Source organism: Phyllobates terribilis, unplaced genomic scaffold, assembly GCF_046119375.1.
Source record: "Phyllobates terribilis strain yellow unplaced genomic scaffold, ASM4611937v1 Scaffold_2__4_contigs__length_985480577, whole genome shotgun sequence".
Lineage (NCBI taxonomy): Eukaryota > Metazoa > Chordata > Amphibia > Anura > Dendrobatidae > Phyllobates > Phyllobates terribilis.
In genome coordinates, this window is record NW_027362762.1 from 192540600 (window position 1) to 192560393 (window position 19794).

Sequence of the window (19794 nt, forward strand, 5' to 3'; positions counted from 1 at the left end):
TGCCCATCTTCTCCTTTGTCTGTGTCCATGGATGGCAGGCTGCACTCAGATAACATCTGAGTGCAGTCTGATGTTTCACACGCACTCATAAACTTGTATGGGTGCGCGTGATCCAAATTGAGGAGCCACACACAGTATGATGCAATTTTTTTTTCCGCACACAGATTCGATCAGTGAAAAAAAAATCGCTCATCTGCACTGCCCCACTGAATAACATTGATCTAAGTGCAGTCTGTTTTTTTCCGTAGGCAAAACTTGGACTGAAAATACGGTTGTGTGTACGAGCCCTAATAGTGACCCTTAGGGGCCACTATGGGTACTACATTTACTCTTTTCAGCTGACATAATTATTACAGTGTTAACAGATCGTCTTTATTTCTTCCACACATTACAATTCTCAGGTCTCTGGCCAATAACAACACAGAATATTGAAATTTCTTGCATGTTAGAGGACCTGTGAGGTGTAGTGTGCTGCCCTCTAGTGGCTGCTAATGTCCTGTGCATGTGCACATTTTTGCTCTGCTGACGCACTTTTAAAAAATGAGACGCGATTGCTCCAAAAAACACAATGGTTCCTGTCTTATGTTTACGCTTTACACTGATGTGATTTTGCGTGCCTCAACAGTTTATGCGTGGAAACCAAACCAAAATCTACAGAAAAAGGACTCCTTGTAAATAACTTATTCGCCTCGCTTTCCTAGTGTCATTTACCAAAGGGGACACATCAAAGACTTATTACTCTTATATATTTGTACGATTTTGATATTATTTATATTTATTGAAATGCATATGATTCGTTTTTGTTGTTATTCTACCGTTCTTCTATTTCGTTTTCCCTTCTCTTTGCTTGGTCTTCGTTTTACTTGCAGGAATCAGGGTAGACTAGTGCCAGTTACTTGGGGCTGTCATCGCCCCACTGTTTAATACTTTAGTTAACAAAAACTAAAATGTGTTCTCTTTTCTTTACAGTAAAACCCAGGCGATGGTGGCGGGGGCGGTGGTTGTATCCATATTTGTTCTGTGCTGCTGTTCTCTCCTAACACTGTTATACTGGAGGGGGCTGAGAATCCGAAAGAAGCGAGCGATGAGACGCTACCTGGAGAGAGGAGACGTAAGTGCCGTTCCGTAGTATTGCCCGTGACATTTACAGTTTATTTAGAAATGCTTGTCATCTACAAGAACACTGGAAGGGATGGCAGCTTTACCTTGTTAGATCAGGAGTCAGCACCGGGCAAGTGGGTATTGCAGTTTCTGCAAATATAGATTGTGCTCTGTATGATTAAAATGTAGGCAATTTCATAGTTACCTTGCCAAGGTTTCAGAATGTCAGCTTGCTTCGTTTATTAGCCCTGGCCATGTGGTGGACACAAGTCATACACCTAAGAGTCCATCCCATGACCAGGACAGATTTTCATCCCTTAGAAGGAAACAATGAAGAGTCTCAGTAAATGAAAGCAAGTCGAGATCTTGAAACATTCCAATATATAAAGGATAACAATTATTTCCTATACACAGAATAGCCTGTAATCTGTTTTGAAATGGAGACTCAGGAGAATGCTTGTGCTTCACTCGTGTCATTTGTTATATTATCACATGTATATTTATGTCCATTTTGAGTTAGAATCTGACACTACTTTGTATTGAAAGTTCTAAAGGCCCCCAATATATTAGATAAAAGTCATAAGAACCCAACATTCATCTAATATGTATGGAGACCCCCTGACTCTCTCTCAATAGATAATGTCGGGGGACATAAGGATCAGGTTTGAATTCAATCCCCCAACCCTTTTATTTGGCTAGTCTACTCTGTTTTCCCCCATCAAGAACATGTAAACACCGAGCATACCTGTGTATGGGAGAGACGAATGACAGTTATCTAATGTGTATGAGCACCTTAAAGCGTCACTCCAGCCAGTGTTTTTTTTATTTCAGCGCTGGAGTGGTGCCACTAATGTAAGTTTCTTGCCTCTAGTAAAATACTCTCCAGTTGCTGTCCTCAGCTATTCCCAGTGCCTCACTGGTCCCGATCCACCATATTGTGACTGCAACTTCTGTTTGACCAGAAATCAGAGATAACGGGCACAAGCTCTCAGTGTATATCTGTGAGTGCCTCGTTCTGCCTTTTGAGTAGTGACCTCTGGATCGGCCAGCCATCTCTGGAGCGATCCAGCAGGTCACAAACTGCAGAAGACTGGCCAGAGCAGCGCCGATAACAGATGAAGATGGCGACTGGTGAGTATAATACTAGGGAACTTACATTAGTGACACCACTCCAGCGCTGAAATAAAAAAAACAGCTGAGTGCCCAATATCCTCCCCAACTTTTACACTACTAGTATCCTACAGAAACACTGGAGCAATATGCCATGAATAAAAATTCAATCCTTTATTACATTAATATACACACAAATGAATATAAAAACAAGTAAAAAATTAACATACAAGCAGATGGTGCCCTATCACATCAGTAGCTAGAGGATATATATATATATATATACATACAGTATACAGTACAGACCAAAAGTTTGGACACTCCTTCTCATTTAAAGATTTTTCTGTATTTTCATGACTATGAAAATTGTACATTCACACTGAAGGCTTCAAAACTATGAATTAACACATGTGGAATTATATACTTAACAAAAAAGTGTGAAACAACTGAAAATATGTCTTATATTCTAGGTTCTTCAAAATAGCCACCTTTTGCTTGATGACTGCTTTGCACACTCTTGGCATTCTCTTGATGAGCTTCAAGAGGTAGTCACCGGAAATGGTCTTCCATCAATCTTGAAGGAGTTCCCAGAGATGCTTAGCACTTGTTGGCCCTTTTGCCTTCACGCTGCGGTCCAGCTCACCCCAAACCATCTCGATTGGGTTCAGGTCTGGTGACTGTGGAGGCCAGGTCATCTGGCGTAGCACCCCATCACTCTCCTTCTTGGTCAAATAGCCCTTACACAGGCTGGAGGTGTGTTTGGGGTCATTGTCCTGTTGAAAAATAAATGATTGTCCAACTCAACGTAAACCGGATGGAATAACATGCCGCTGCAAGATGCTGTGGTAGCCATGCTGGTTCAGTATGCCTTCAATTTTGAATAAATCCCCAATAGTGTCACCAGCAAAGCACCCCCACACCATATCACCTCCTCCTCCATGCTTCACGGTGGGAACCAGGCATGTAGAGTCCATCCGTTCACCTTTTCTGTGTCGCACAAAGACACGGTGGTTGGAACCAAAGATCTCAAATTTGGATTCATCAGACCAAAGCACAGATTTCCACTGGTCTAATGTCCATTCCTTGTGTTCTTTAGCCCAAACAAGTCTCTTCTGCTTGTTGCCTGTCCTTAGCAGTGGTTTCCTAGCAACTATTTTACCATGAAGGCCTGCTGCACAAAGTCTCCTCTTAACAGTTGTTGTAGAGATGTGTCTGCTGCTAGAACTCTGTGTGGCATTGACCTGGTCTCTAATCTGAGCTGCTGTTAACCTGCGATTTCTGAGGCTGATGACTCAGATAAACTTATCCTCAGAAGCAGAGGTGACTCTTGGTCTTCCTTTCCTGGGGCGGTCCTCATGTGAGCCAGTTTCTTTGTAGCGCTTGATGGTTTTTGCAACTGCACTTGGGGACACTTTCAAAGTTTTCCCAATTTTTCGGACTGACTGACCTTCATTTCTTAAAGTAATGATGGCCACTCGTTTTTCTTTACTTAGCTGCTTTTTTCTTGCCATAATACAAATTCTAACAGTCTATTCAGTAGGACTATCAGCTGTGTATCCACCAGACTTGCACAACACAACTGATGGTCCCAACCCCATTTATAAGGCAAGAATTCCCACTTATTAAACCTGACAGGGCACACCTGTGAAGTGAAAACCATTTCCGGTGACTACCTCTTGAAGCTCATCAAGAGAATGGCAAAAGTGTGCAAAGCAGTCATCAAAGCAAAAGGTGGCTACTACTTTGAAGAACCTAGAATATAAGACATATTTTCAGCTGTCTCACACTTTTTTGCTAAGTATATAATTCCACATGTCTTAATTCATAGTTTTGATGCCTTCAGTGTGAATGTACAATTTTCATAGTCATGAAAATACAGAAAAATCTTTAAATCAGAAGGTGTGTCCAAACTTTTGGTCTGTACTGTGTGTATATATATATATATATATATATATATATATATATAAACAAAAAACTGTCCAAATATATAGTGTTGAACGAACCATAGTACCCAGGCAAAAGTGTCTAGCACCAGGTTCGTATTGCCTACTCATAGGTGTGAATTAAGAAGAGGAGGACAAAAGAGTAATATGGCAAAAACAGACAATTTTTATTCAAGTGCAAAAATTCCAAAGTGGTAAAAAATGTCACATAAATTACAAAGGCAAGGGAATATAGTGAAAATGCCAGAAACGAGGCAATCCCTGGGAAAGACATGGAGCCGTCCAAGACTAAAAATACATGAAGATATAGATACATGTAAAAAATAAATGGTAAGTCTGGATGTGTAGATACAAAAGGAGTATGAAGATGGAACCACTGAGAGAGTTTACCCCTTGTATGGCACTAGACACCACGCAGTAATTAGATCAATAAATATCGTATACAAATCATAAGTAATAAATACTAACAAGAGGATAAGTCTAAATAAACAGTTGAATGCAAGTGCATTACTCCATATTAGCACAAAAACTGACATCCACACAAAGTCCCAAAGTACACCCTGAACGTGAGCAAGGTAACTCACCTATAGAAGTAAGGATGGAGAGAGGCCCACGGAACCCAGGGAGACCCCAGAGAGTGCCAGTGATGAGGAACGCGCCCCGACGCGCGTTTCGCCGGTCTTTCTCAAGAGGCACTACCTAGTGCGCTGCCAGGACCTAAGGATATACACCCCCGTCAGGTCACGTGGTCGGGAGGACGAGGAAGCCGATTGGGCTATGGCGGCGCGTGTACCCGGAACCACGCCCCCCGCTGCACGCCTCACAGCCGTCAGGTCCCGGACACGCGCCCAGGGGCGGGCAAAAACCGGCCCCCGGGGGCGCGCCAGGGACACCAAGACAGCCGGACGCGAGCGCGGGCATGCCAGGGACCGGAGCACACGCGGACAACACAGGCAACAAAGAGAACACCTCACACAAAGCAAGGAGGAGGAGCGGTAAGTACCTATCCAGCGCAGAGATGGGAGGTGCTGATGGAAGCCTCATATCAAGACCTCCAACTTAATAGAGCAGCCTGGAACACCCTCCATAACGAGGTGAAGACACCCCCAATGTCATAAATTAACCTCATAAACACCCCCTCCAAGGAGTGAACACATGTAATTAAACAAAAAAGAGTCAAATGGTATTTCATAAGTTGAATCCATTCCAGGAGGGAGGAGAAGGTGGTAGGGGTGTCTTGGAAAATCCTTCTTCTTGCTGATTGTGAGGTGTCTCAGATATGAAGACGGTCCATAAGGATGGTGCACAAAGCACATTAGATAACAACCACTAGGTCTAAAGAATATGAAAAGAAGTCAAACATGAAAATCAGAAAATAAAAACAATCTAAAACCCAAAAGCACAGACTGGGGGATCAAAAGGGCGAAAAAGCTGAGGAAGAGCATCACAAGACAAAAGGCTACGTCATAAATAGGATGAAAAACCCAAATTTTCATTTAGGCCACGCGGGGCCAGGGTATCAAGGACAACTATCCATCTGGCCTCTTTTTGCGCAAGGCAAAGTTTGGAGTTACCACCCCGAGAGCCCAAATGCACCACATCGATACCACGCACCATCAAGTTGCGTGGATCGCAGTCATGGACAGCCTTAAAATGTCGTGGTAGTGTTTTGAGCTCACGGGGATCCGTCACAGATCTTGCTGCGCCAATGTCCCGTACATGCTCCCGCACTCTAATCCTCAATTCTCTCGTGGTAAGTCCCACATAAATTTTTTTGCAACCACAAGGGGCATAATATACCACGTGTGTTGTGCTACAAGATATATATTTGGAGATTTGAAAAGTGCGGGAGCCATCCGACGTCATAAACGACGAACAACGAAGGACATTGGAGCAAGCTACGCAGTGGCCACATGGATAAGATCCAACCCTGGGCCCGCGTGACCCAAAGGGGTTGGGTGCTGGTGGGACATAGTGACTAGAAGTAACCAAGTCACCCAAGTTTTTAGCCCGTCTGGCTGTCATAAGTGGGTACTGTCCCACCACATCCCTAAGTGAGGACTCCGCGCTGAGAACATTCCAGTGCCGTGAGAGGACCCGCCTCATAGTCCCCCACTCATGGTTGTAGGTGGAGATGAAGCGGGTCCTCTCGGGAATCCCGGAAGGGGGTCGCCGAGCGTGGTACAAGAGAGGGCTGCGGGGGGTACTGCGTGCCCTATCATAGCCACAGCCAATGCACCGGTTACTGTAACCTCTCTGTCTAAACCGTGCAGTCAAATCTGCCGCCTGCCTCTCAAGGTTGGCATTAGTGGAGCAGATGCGCTTCACCCTCAGGAACTGTCCGACCGGGACGGCCCTGATTGTAGATGGAATGTGTCCTGAAGCAGCGTGGACCAGCGAATTAACCGCTGTGGGCTTCCTGTAGACGTCAGTCTGGATGAGGGAGTGTGAGTCCACCTCCAGAGTGACGTCCAGGAAGTCCATGCATTTTGGATGGTGGGAATATTCACTGGAGCAATATGCCATGAATAAAAATTCAATCCTTTATTACATTAATATACACACAAATGAATATAAAAACAAGTAAAAAATGAACATACAAGCAGAAGGTGCCCTATCACATCAGTAGCTAGAGGATATATATATATATATATATATTTATATATATATATATCAGCTAAATAGCCGCCTCGTACCCCTATGTAATAATAGCAAAACAAGTGATAATGTGTACACACTGAAAAGCTACCTGCAGATAAATCTAATACACAGTGGATGGCAGATCGCTACAACAGGAAAAGTATAATTAATGAAAAATACCCAAATACAGAAGCCATTGAGGAGTTGCTATGGTAAATTGAAACGTTATTGCTATTTCTCCTCAGGGCAATGAAATGTTGGACCCATCAGAAAAAAACAACACTGTGCAGGCTCGAATCTTCAAGAGCACGGAGCTGAAAAAACTGAAGGTTCTGGGATCTGGAGTATTTGGCACCGTGCACAAGGTATCATATATGTGGAACAACTACTCTGTATATGACATGTGCATGTATATATCCTTACAGGGAATCTTTCATCAGGTTTTCCCTATAAACGCTGTTGCCACCATGTTCTTCAGCCCTGTAATACATTCCTAGCAAGACTATTATATTCCCCAGGGAGTTTAAAAAAAAAAAACATTTTGCATTTCTTCACTGCCTCATCCTAATGTGCACCAAGTAGTCCAATAGGGTCTCCAAGCCGTGCGCAGCCCACCGCCTTCTGCCTTGTAATGCCACCCCTCCACCTATGAGTGACAACTTCAACTTCATTCACATAGCCAGCAAAGCTTCACTCCTGCGCGGGCTCTCTACTAGCAATCATAGGTGGGGGGGCGGCGTTACAAGGCAGATAAGGGGTGCCAAGCACGGTCTGGAGATGCCTATTAGACCACTCAGTGCTCAAATAATTTAGCACTGGACAACCTCAAAGCATTTTTTTAAGGTATCAAGAGCTGCCTGGGTGATATAGTGGACTTGTCAGGAATATATTAAAGAGCTGAAGAATGTGGTGTCAACTTAAAAGGGTAAAACCTAATGACATGGTCCCTTTAGTCTACACAGCAGGATTTACACGGGGTGATTTATTACAGAATATGAGTGGATCAAACCAGAATGATGTCTATGATGAAACTGTGATCCTTTACATATATTCAAGTTGTTCCTAGAAGATTCAGAATCTGTATAAAGATTACTATCTCTGGGCTTTTCCCACTTGAAACATACTTTTCTTAGCACATTCTCACATATACTTTCCCCCATGTAGGGTGTGTGGATCCCAGAAGGCGATTCTGTAAAGATCCCTGTGAGCATCAAAGTGATACAAGATCGCAATGGTTGTCAGACATTCCATGCTGTCACTGATGTAAGTCCATGCGGCTTTATTATAAGATTTAGGTGCTTAAGGTGAAGGGTCACTTTAAATTTACTTTTACTAAATACATTATTAAATTAGAAGTTTGTTATCAATTTTTATTACCTTTAAACTGTTTGGTCCCAATTCATCAAGCAGTTTTGGTGCACATGTTTCTATTATACCTTTTCTCTGATTGTTTCTCACCTGATTTTGACTCTCACTCCTGAGAAAAAATACTGACCAAATACTGATAGTTGGGCTAGGGACTAAATCTTAGTCCAGCAGCAGTCCAATGACAGTCTTGATAAATCTGGACCTCTGTTTTGTGAAGTGTGGTCTTCTCCTGGTGGCCCATGCTTGTAGGAGAACATACAAACACCATGCTGATGTTCAAATGACAACAGACCAAGATACTATTTCTTTTGTCATGTCAGGATGTTCTTTAACAGCTGTCTAACTCCACAGCATATGCTTGCGATGGGAAGCCTGGACCATGCATATATCGTACGATTGCTGGGCATTTGTCCAGGAGCACAGCTGCAGCTAGTCACACAGCTCCTGTCCATGGGCTCACTACTTCAGTACGTCAGGCTGAACAAGGACACTGGTGCCATTGGACCCCAAATACTGCTGAACTGGTGTGTGCAGATTGCCAGGGTGAGTCTTGCTATTCACACTCAGAAAAATCTTGCATTTTCTTTCACTGTCTGGGTATACAGTAGTGGGTATATTAGTATATAGCTCGCCATACTCATGAACCGGCTGATCGGTAGCTGTGTATTAGTATATTAGCACATGTTCTGCTTTTTATATGATTAGTTAATTAGAATTATGTTATTTCTCGTTTGTCTTTCTCCAGGGCATGTACTACTTGGAGGAACATCGTATGGTTCATAGAAACCTCTCAGCTCGCAATGTCCTCATGAAGAATCTCAATCATGTGCAAGTGTCAGATTTTGGTGTAGCCGATCTGCTGTATCCAGACGACAAGAAGTATTGCTACAATGAGATCAAGGTGGTGTTTTATACATACAGCTTCAGATCTGCCGTAGAATTATCACAGGGAAGATCGATCCAAACTAGTGCAAAGGAAAAGAGGAGGCGATGGCGAGTAACACACCGCATTTCAGAGACTTACTATAGGAACCTCCTCCACTTTGCACTGATTTTTATAGATCTTCCCTGTCAATTTATGCAATTATTAAAAATGTTTTTTGTAGGACTTATTGTGAAATATAGCAAGTATTACACGCCACCAATATCTTCCTCCGCTCCAGTGGTTACCGCTGGGATTGGTGTGATGGTGTTGTGTTCATCAGCCACCAAGCCGTAGCGGTCACTTGGGTATATATATGGCGCTAAAGCAGATGATTGGCTGCAGTGGTTAGGCGACTGATGAACGAGACATAACCTGCCATCTACAGTACGATATACACTAGATCATGTGATTAACAAACTTTATTAACAATAATTTTGTCACTAGCCTCATATATAATTATAGATCGCTATGGCTGTGAAGGCTTTTGTTTTCTACCCTTTTAATTACCATTGTGTTTTCTTCTCTGACTCCTTGCAGACACCCATCAAATGGATGGCTCTGGAAAGTATACACTTTGGGAAATACACTCATCAAAGTGATGTATGGAGCTACGGTGAGTCTGTTGTCTAAAAGTGGTGCATTAGTGTGAAAAGTGTCTTTCCCCTTCTTCATCATTTTCCATTTTCATAGGATTCTGTCTCTAGAACTAATATCAGGTGGTGTTTTTTGCTTCCTCCCAGGGGTGACGTTGTGGGAAATGATGACATTTGGAGATGAGCCATATCCAGGTATCCGTCTGTCTGAAGTACCAGACCTTCTAGAGAAAGGAGAGCGACTCCCTCAGCCAACAATCTGCACCATTGATGTCTACATGGTCATGGTGAAATGTGAGTCTGATTAATTTCTCCAAGTCTGACAGTTTTTATTCTTCAGCCGCTGAAGTCTGACATGTACGATTTCCATCTTAGGTTGGATGATTGATGAGAATGTTCGGCCTACATTCAAGGAGCTGGGAAATGAGTTCACCCGTATGGCCAGGGATCCTCCCCGCTTCCTGGTCATAAAAGTGAGCGTTTCTTAAGTTTGATCCTAATCTTCTGTTGGGGTCTGGGTATTGCGGACCAAAAAATAACCAGTATCCAGTCTCGCCATATTATTTATGTAGTGGCACTGAATGATGAGATCCCTGCTATACATTTTATATGTGTACTTCACTGTTAATTTACCTTAAAGGGGTATTTCCATCTCCAAGATCCTATCCCAATATGTATTAGGTGTTCAATATAATAAAATCATCTGTTACATGCCTTCCCAGGTCCAATGCTTGGTTTCTGCCTCTGCTCTAGTGATTGTGTGCAGGCTGCAGTGGTGACATCACATTTACAGCGTTGCAGCCAATCACTGGGCTCAGGAATTTGCGTCATCTACAACAGCAGTGTCTCTGAGATCAGTGATCGGCTGCAGCCCTGTTGATGTGACGACACCACTGCAGCCTGTACACCAAGACAGGAGCAGAAGCCAAGAGTCAGTGCTGAACATAGGGATGATAACTAACCGATGATTTTATTATTTTGAACATGGCACTGACAATTAAGTTAAAAAAGTTGAAAAGGGAAAAACCCCTTCAATTAGATAAGTAAGTACTTTAATTTGCTATTAAGAAAATACTTATCTGATATCTATACTGACAGTCAGATTGTTCTCTCCTGAATAATTCAGGTCTGGCCTTCTTTAGGATTTATTAGTAAGTTTTCTTCCTGCTTTTCTCCGTACAGCGAGACAGTGAGGCTGCCCAGTTACCTCTACTTGGGGAAGCGCCACAACTGAGTGACAAAGAAGAAGTGGAGGAAATTGAAACTGACTTAGGCACAGAAGAAGATGAAGATATGGGACCACATCCGAAAACTCCAAGCACTGTCTATGCATCCCGGCAGAGGATAGACTATTCTAGAGTAAGGATTTCATTAACACATCTGCTGCTATTCGTCTAGATTTCCTCTTGCTTCTTTATGAGGAGAGATAAGCAGAGTCAATTAGAATTGTGCCCGCACGTCTGTCCCTTTGTTTCAGAGATTGGTGACGGTCTCAGCAACTGGACCCCACTGTTCAAAACTTCAGATTTTTAAAACTGTAGGTTCTTTTTCACTCCATCTATCCGGAGGCGGCCAACATCTTAAATGATCAGTGGTTAAATATAGTGTAGACAGGTTGTGAACCAAGCTTTCACATTAGTGCATAATGCAAACATATGGAAGCTGAAAAGTGGATTCTGGTGAGCATAATGTCTACTTATTGTAAGTGACCATATGGTTCTTCCCTTTGTCTTTAGAGTCAGAGTGTGCAGAGTTCACTTGCCGGATATCTTCCTATGAACCAGAGCCTTGGTGCCATCAACAAAAAGGTAACTACATAACTAAGAAGCAATATACTCTACTCAAAAAAATAAAGGGAACACTCAAACACACTACACACTGATTCAACTTTGATGTAATGTCCTTAAAACAAGTCAAAATGAGGCTCAGTATTGTGTGTGGCCTCCACGTGCCTGTATGACCTCCCTACAATGCCTCGGCATGCTCCTGATGAGGTTGCGGATGGATTCCTGTGGGATCTCCTCTCAGACCGGGACTAAAGCATCTGCCAACTCCTGGACAGTCTGTGGTGCATCGTGACGCTGGTGGATGGAGCGAGACATGATGTCCCAGATGTGCTCAGTCGGATTCAGGTCTGGGGAACGGGCGGGCCAGTCCATAGCTTCAATGCCTTCATCTTGCAGGAACTGCTGACACACTCCAGCCACATGAGGTCTGGCATTGTCCTGCATTAGGAGGAACCCAGGGCCAACCGCACCAGCATATGGTCTCACAAGGGGTCTGAGGATCTCATCTTGGTACCTAATGGCAGTCAGGCTACCTCTGGCGAGCACATGGAGGGCTGTGCGGCCCTCCAAAGAAATGCCACCCCACACCATTACTGACCCACTGCCAAACCGGTCATGCTGCTGGGTTGTTGCCCTCCTACGGCCTCCTCCACGTCTCCTGGTGTACTGGCCTGTCTCCTGGTAGCGCCTGCAGCCTCTGGACACTAAGCTGACAGACACAGCAAACCTTCTTGCCACAGCTCACATTGATGTGGTCCTGGATGAGCTGCTCTACCTGACCAACTTCTGTGGGTTGTAGAGTCCGTCTCATGCTACCACGAGTGTGAAAGCACAACTAACATTCAAAAGTGACCAAAACATCAGCCAGAAAGCATTGGTACTGAGATGTGGTCTGTGGTCCGCACCTGCAGAACCACTCCTTTATTGAGGGTGTCTTGATAATTGCCAATAATTTCTATCTATTGTCTATTCCATTTGCACAACAGCATGTGAAATTGATTGTCAATCAGTGTTGCTTCCTAACTGGACAGTTTGATTTCACAGAAGTTTGATTTACTTGGAGTTACATTCTGTTGTTTAAGTGTTCCCTTTATTTTTTTGAGCAGTGTATTACGCTGTTTTCCATTATAGAAATATTATTTTTTTTAAATATATATATTAGTTGATGAAGTTAAAATAAGACACAGATCCATTAAGTCAAAAGTTTGCAGGGGTCCTGGGTTAAAATCCCATCTGCAAGGAGTCTGTATGTTCTCCCTGTGTTTGTTTGGGTTTCCTCCAGGTCTACGATTTCTTCCCATACTCCAAAGACATACTGATAGGGAATTTAGATTTTGAGCCCCAATGGTGATGATGTCTGTAAAGTGCTGTGGAATTAATGGCGCTATATAAGTGAGTAACATAAATAAAAGTAAAACCCCAAGGTAAATTTATCCAGAGAAAGGCAAACTCCTTATGAGGCAGATACTGATTGCTCCTTACTAGGGAGAAATTCCTTCCCGATTCCAAATGTGTTTTATGTCCAAAAATCTAGTACCCATCACTTTAAATATTAAATATATGTATTTATTTATTTTTTTTAAAAAAACATCAAGTCTAGTGATGTGCAAGCGTGCTCGCCACTCGATCATGCACCGTATCTCTTGGGTACGCACCGAGTATCGCGGGTGCTTAAGCGCCATGCTCGAGCCCCGCCCCTTATGTTCCGCGGCTGTTAGACAGCCAATAAACATGCGGGGCTCGATGCACAATCAAGTGGCGAGCACACTCGCTCATCACTAATCAAGTCCCTTGAACCTGATAAATCAATATGGTGTGGAAAATCATTGCTTATTTTCACTGTTTTTACAGTAAAAAATAACAAAATATGATAATGGTGACTCCTGCTTTTCTCTAGAGCTAAAGGATGGCCCCTTGTCATGAGTACAAACTCAAGTGTATACAGATCTTTAGAGAAATCGCTTTACTGACCATTCAGTTATCTGTAATTTTTTTCCAAAATGAATAACGCCAAGTCCTATAACCTGTCTTGTAATGAGCGGATTCTTATTTAATATTTGCCATATGTGCAGAAAAATTGTAAAAATATTACTTTTTGGGTTGAATTTGAGCATTTTCCTTTTGTTCCAGAGTTCAACCCATCGTACCGATCCAAGTCCAAGGCGCATGACCAGGAGACGGCAGGACTCCATAGGCCGCACAGTGTCCGAGTCGTCTGAGGGCTGCTGTACTCTGTCTGACATGGAAGCGACAGAGGAAACATTTGGATTTGGGAGCCTCAGTCGTAGCCCTCGCTCACGTTTGGACAGTGCATATCGCTCCCAGAGGGAAAGTCTACTTACTGGTACCCCAGATACTGACAGCGAGTACATTATGCCTGAGCTTAGCCAGGGAGGTACGTACACCCCTGAACTGCAGATATACTAACACTAGTTAGGATTATTTTGTAGGAATATATAAATTTTAATAGTTAAAGTAGAAATTGTTTTTTCTAAGAGCAAAACAAAAATCAATACATTTAAATAGTTATTGAATTGTAAGCTGGAACAGTAAGAAGAAAATGCATACAATTAAAAACTGCACTAAAAGTAGATGACACCACTGGCCATACACATTACATTAAAGTGCCTGATACTACCCATAAGCTAATGCGCACAGACAGCTTGACAGTCCTCAAAGTTGGGGGAATTTCAACATACCCTATCATTTGTACTGCTTCTGCATAAAGGAGGTGAAAAAAGCTTCTGACAACTGCCTATTCCCCCGGAGATTGAATTCTCCCATGATTGAATGATACTATGGTGTGTATGGCGGGAAGAGCGGACACCTTAGGCCACGGCACACTATAGTATTTGGTCAGTATTCAGTCAGTATTTTTTCTCAGGAGTGGGTGATAAATGCAGAATTGGTGACTTGTTTCTATTATACCTTTTCTCTGATTGTTCCTCACCTGGTTTTGGCTCCCACTCTTGAGAAAAAATACTGACCGAATACTGACCAAATACTGATAGTGGGGCCGTGACCTTACACTACTGATTTAGGACACACAATTCTGGACAAAGTTGTTGTGTAGCTGCAGCTTTATGCCATTTATAAAATCTCTTGAGAACTTTTAGGAGTAAAGTATTTACGGATTAAGAAACGTTTCTCAGTGTTTTAGTAAGTGTGCCCAATTGTCCTCTATATAGAATACTAACTCTATGCCCTCACTTATCTCTTTGCATTCTTGCACAGATCTATCAGAGGATGGAACACTAAAGTCTCAAGGATCCCGATCCTTAACCCCTTGTATGGCCAGTGCCACTGAAGACGACGATGATGAGTATGAGTATATGAACAGGAAGAGGCAGTCGTCAGAGAGGTTGGAGTATGAGTATATGGACATTCGAGGATCACGGGATGGAAACAGAGAGGTCGTAAAAGCTTTGCGGCAAGACAGTGTAGATAATTATTATGAATATGAAAACAAGGAGGACTATGAGTATATGAACGAGAAGGGAAAATGCAACCAGAGCCAAGAAGTAGGAGACGAAAGTACAGAGTATACCTACATGAACCGGAGTAGCAAAATCAGGAAGGACAGCAGTTCAGATGACAAACAGGGCTATGAGGACATGAAACTAATTTCAAGCCAGGCAAAATCCTTGGACAAACCCACAGTGGTGCCACAAACATGCCACAGAGAGGCATTACAAAGTGGGTACATTCAGCCTCTGCGGGAAATGGAGGTAAAAGACTGTGCATTTGATAATCCGGACTACTGGCATAGCCGTCTGTTTGTGAAGAGTGACCTGCAGCGGACATAAAAAAAATCACTAATGTGCCTGGAAAACTAATTCCTTCTTCACTGTTATCTTTGTGCTCAAATAGAATATCACCCTGATATGGACCGTCCATTTGGGAAATCACCAGCAAGAATATTGTTCTTGATTCCTGGGACATAAGGGATGTTCGATAAGCTAAATGCTAATATCAGCAGTGGTTTACCATCAGCCACTCCTGCAGGGAACATTGTACATGCTAAACTGAAGCGACCCGTCTGCCTATTCCTGGGATCAGATTCTCGGAACTGAAGTTATGGAGGTTATAACATGAGTACTGAGCGCATGAGTATTGCTAAATGCTACTGCACATTGGAGTAATAACACATGGAAATGAGAAAAGGAGCATTTCATATCGTCGCTCTCCTACACGTGTCCCTCTATTCGAGTATTCAGGATTACACCATCATATTACTGGTCAATGAAATATTGCCTTGTGATTTGGGTTGTATGAAGACTTTAGCACCTTTCGTGTTGCATGGGAAAACAAGTGTATAAGACACAGTGTTGCTTTAAAGGGGTTTTGCAGTTTCAGAAAAAGTCTCTTCCCCGACTGCAACTTCTTTTAAAAACCAAACTGTGCTTTACTCACCCTCCCGGGGTCCAGCGGTGAATCTTCAACGCTGCTCTTCATGTCTTTTCTAGTTGACGGCCCGAGCCGCTGAGTTCAGTTATTGGCTGCTGTCGACATGACATGAGCACTGCAGACAATGACAGAGACTCGACACTGGACCTGGGGAGGGTGAGTAAAGTGCAGTTTGTTTTTAAACAAATTGCAGCTGGGAGACGAGACCAGAAAACCCCAATACATTGTATTCTCACCTTCCTGGATACACTGGGTGGCCTTTAATCTCTCAGGTATCATCATGATCATTTAAGCACTTACTTTTTTGCGTACTAAATTGTATGCATATTTTCACTGCCGTAATAAATGTAGCTTGAGATGTCCTAACCGATTAGGAGATAAGACCACTGCTGAAAATGTAGAACATTTTTCTTGTACCCCTGCCAAATCCCGGCCAAGAATACATTTATTATTTTCACCGACTACATCCAATCCTGATGTTGTTAACAATTACATTGGGGTAAAGATTGTCAGTTCTTAGGTTAAGTTCCTACAATAAGTTTTTGATGCTGGGCATTTGCTGCGCAGAAAAGCCGCGTCTTACAATTAATTCTAAGCAAAGTGGATGGGATTTATAGAAATCTAATGCCCACTGTTCTCTTTTCATGTTTTTAAAATCCGCAACATGTCGGTTTCTCTTGCCGGTACGTTGAGTTTTATGTGCGAATTTTCCCCATAGAATCACTTTAAATACAGAAAATCCGCAGGTAAAAAAAACACATATGCATTTGTAGTATGTATCCGCTGTGGAAATGCACATATGTAATCCGCACACGACTGTATCAATAACATTTTGTCAAGGCCAAATATCAGACAGTATCAAACACAAAGCAAACTTATTTAAATTATGACATATCAAAAAGAGTCAAAAAAACTGCAGATGAAAAAACGCTAGTAACCTAATATAGTTAAGGGTATGTGCACATGTTGAGTATTTGCAGCTAATTTTTTGGCAGGAAAAATGCTGCGTAAAATGTGTGCTTTTGATGCGTTTTTACTTGCGATTTCTTTTTCCATTCATGTGGTGAAAAACGCTAAAAGAATTGACATGCTGCAAATTTGAAAAAACTCTTTGATGTTCAAATCTGCAAGGAAAACATAAGCAGGGTGTGCATGAGGTCTTAGGAGTCTCAAACACTTTGCTGGCACTGTAAAACGCTGCAGGTCTCCCACAGAAGAAATGCACATAAAAAAGCCTGCAGTGTAAAAAGGTGCAGAAGTACTGTAGAAAATCTACAACATCAAAAACTCACAAGATACTCAATGTTCAAAAGTAGCCTTTAAGAAATGTTCCTGGATCTAAAAAACATATATAACCATGTATATGATGCCACACCGAAATCACATGCAGCAGTATAGGCAGTGCTTCTCTGGCCTTCCAGAATAAGGGGTTACATGAGATTGTTTATTGATAGGCTGGCCGAAACTAAGGGCTTGTTCAGACATCAGTATTTGGTCAGTATTTTTTGTCTGCCAAAATCAGGAGTGGAATATACAGAGAAAAACTATAACTGAAAGATTGACTCCTGTGTTTTGGAGACACTCCTGTTTTTGGCCTGAAAATACTGATGTAATACTGATCAAAAATACTGATGTGTGAATGTGCACTGACTGATTTGCCATTGGTTAATAATTTTACTACATGTTATAGTCTAATGGTTATATTACATGAATGTGTGCAGCATATAAAGCTGTGATAGGGCGTGAACAAATTGCAGCACGGTGGGGATACTTCCTGTAGTTCGGCTGCTGGGAATAGTTCTTCCTTGTTCCACAGATACTATGAAAGGTAAGCTGATCTTTAACAATGACTTGGACACAATACCTTAGACTAAAAAGACAGATTTTCACAGACGCCCATTTGGCCTTATATTGGATGTAAATAGGTATCAATACACACCACACCAATATCTTCTCTTCGTCCTATGTGTCAATTATCATATCTTCTGCAATCATGTGCTGGAGTGAAACCTCCGAACAGGCTGACATTACCTTCTGGTTAGCCCTGATAGTAAATGGCAGTATAAGCTGGATTTCAGACATTGCTGAGGCTCTGTTAATTTGATGACAATGTGGATTTTCCACTGAGATGGATTTGGATTGTAAGACTATGTTCACCAAAAAATCTCATTGTGGGAGTTTTTGATGTTGCAGATTTTCTGCACCCATTAAGTAAGATAGGATACACTTTTTTTTTTTTTTTTTTCTAAAATCTGCTACATCAAAAACTCACGGTGGGAAGGTAGCCTAAAGCTACTGATAAGAAATGTATTTTTCTTTTTACAAGACGAGTATATAGTATATCCACCATCGTATGGATCCTTTACACACAATGGCAGCCATCACCCAAAAAAAAAAAAATTTTTTTACTACAATACCATAAATTCTAGTCAGTCCATAAAACCTTTACCCTATGCTGTGTACACGTTAATCATGGAGTCTGCTAATGTTTGCACCTTTTTGCATATTCTAACATTTGGTTTTGTACACTTGTATGAACATTGTTATCCAGAGTCTATTTTTGTACATTATTTTTATACCACTCAAACAGTAATGAGAATGGTAACCGTTATATTTTGTGCATTCTCCAGGGGTCTCACCGAACTGTCAGAGGAAAGTGGTCTTGTTGTTCGTAGCAAACAGAAGTTGGCTTTAAAGGGAGTTTGTCTGCAAAAAAAAAAAAAAAAGACTGTTCAAACCAAGCTCGGGCACTTGGAGCACCCTCATGGCCTAACAATTAAGTTCACCTTCCCACCTACTTGTTTTCTACCTATCTCCACCCTTTTGTGGCCCCTGTAAAGAGCTGTTAAGGAAGAAAATGGTGGCGATAAATGCAAAACAAGTAGGTGGGAACACTTTGGCTACACCTAGGCTGCCCCGAGTGCCTGTGCTTGGTTTGAATGGTTATCTTGTGGTGACAGACGCCATTTAATTTTCTAAATTGCACTGGAAATTAAAACATAACTCAGATTGCTATGGGTTACAGGCTGCTTTGTTCCAAATGTTTTGTAAAGGGATATGTACAAAGGGATTACAATTGTAACTCTCTCATCTGCCACCTTTAATGTATAAAGTGAACTGTATCAAATAAATTCTTTTTTTTATATAGAAACCATTCTATGATTTCAGAATTATTTTTTTTTACCAATGAAATTACAGATCTTGTATAAATTACTGTATTAGTTATTACACATAAGCTTTGCCATAGTTCAGTGTAAGATTTTGTTTGGAAACCAATATTAGATATTTAACTAGATTTTTGCTATTTATATGAAAATCAACTAAAAAAATCAAGTGACCATTTATACCTAAATTTCTTATTGCAGGCCCTTGAATTATAGTTTGTTTCTAGTAAACCATGTTCAATACCATTACATTTAAATTGATAGTCTTATAATTCAGCATTTGTATTTCACAAGATCAGAAGCAAACATCTAAGGCTGTGTTCACATCTGTGTTAGGAATCCCATACAGTCAAGGCCAAAAGTGTTGACACTTGACACGCTTGAAATTGTTCCAGAAAATTAAACATTTATCCCAGAAAAGTATTGCAATTACACATGTTTATTTCATTTGTGTGTATTGGAACAACACAAAAAAACAGAGAAAAAAAAGGCAAATTGGAAATAATTTCACACAATACCCCAAAAATGAGCCGGACAAAATTGTTGGCACCCGCAACTGAATATTTGGTTGCAGACCCATTGGAATAAATAACTGCAATCCATCACTTCCTATAACCATCAACAAGCTTTTTGTTACTTTTTTCTTGAAGCACTTTGACTTGACAAGTTTGGAGCGGTTTCCGTCAGGAGTCACTTTAAAGAAACAACATGCGCTTTCTGTTCTCCCAACCGGCGTTTTACAAAAGCTATTCAGGA

General features: G+C 41.8%; 1 protein-coding gene across 1 annotated transcript in view; it reads left to right on the plus strand.

The window, feature by feature from the left end:
- ERBB3 (erb-b2 receptor tyrosine kinase 3) overlaps positions 1-19025 on the plus strand; it is a 99969-nt gene extending 80944 nt beyond the window's left edge. The window contains exons 17-28 of the mRNA XM_073663727.1: positions 970-1111; positions 7040-7159; positions 7959-8057; positions 8514-8705; positions 8908-9063; positions 9625-9700; positions 9828-9974; positions 10056-10153; positions 10863-11039; positions 11417-11488; positions 13598-13862; positions 14702-19025. Coding sequence (XP_073519828.1) covers positions 970-1111; positions 7040-7159; positions 7959-8057; positions 8514-8705; positions 8908-9063; positions 9625-9700; positions 9828-9974; positions 10056-10153; positions 10863-11039; positions 11417-11488; positions 13598-13862; positions 14702-15273 — 2116 coding nt within the window. The 3' untranslated portion in view covers positions 15274-19025. The remainder of the gene's footprint in view (positions 1-969; positions 1112-7039; positions 7160-7958; positions 8058-8513; positions 8706-8907; positions 9064-9624; positions 9701-9827; positions 9975-10055; positions 10154-10862; positions 11040-11416; positions 11489-13597; positions 13863-14701) is intronic.
- Positions 19026-19794: the final 769 nt, after the last annotated feature.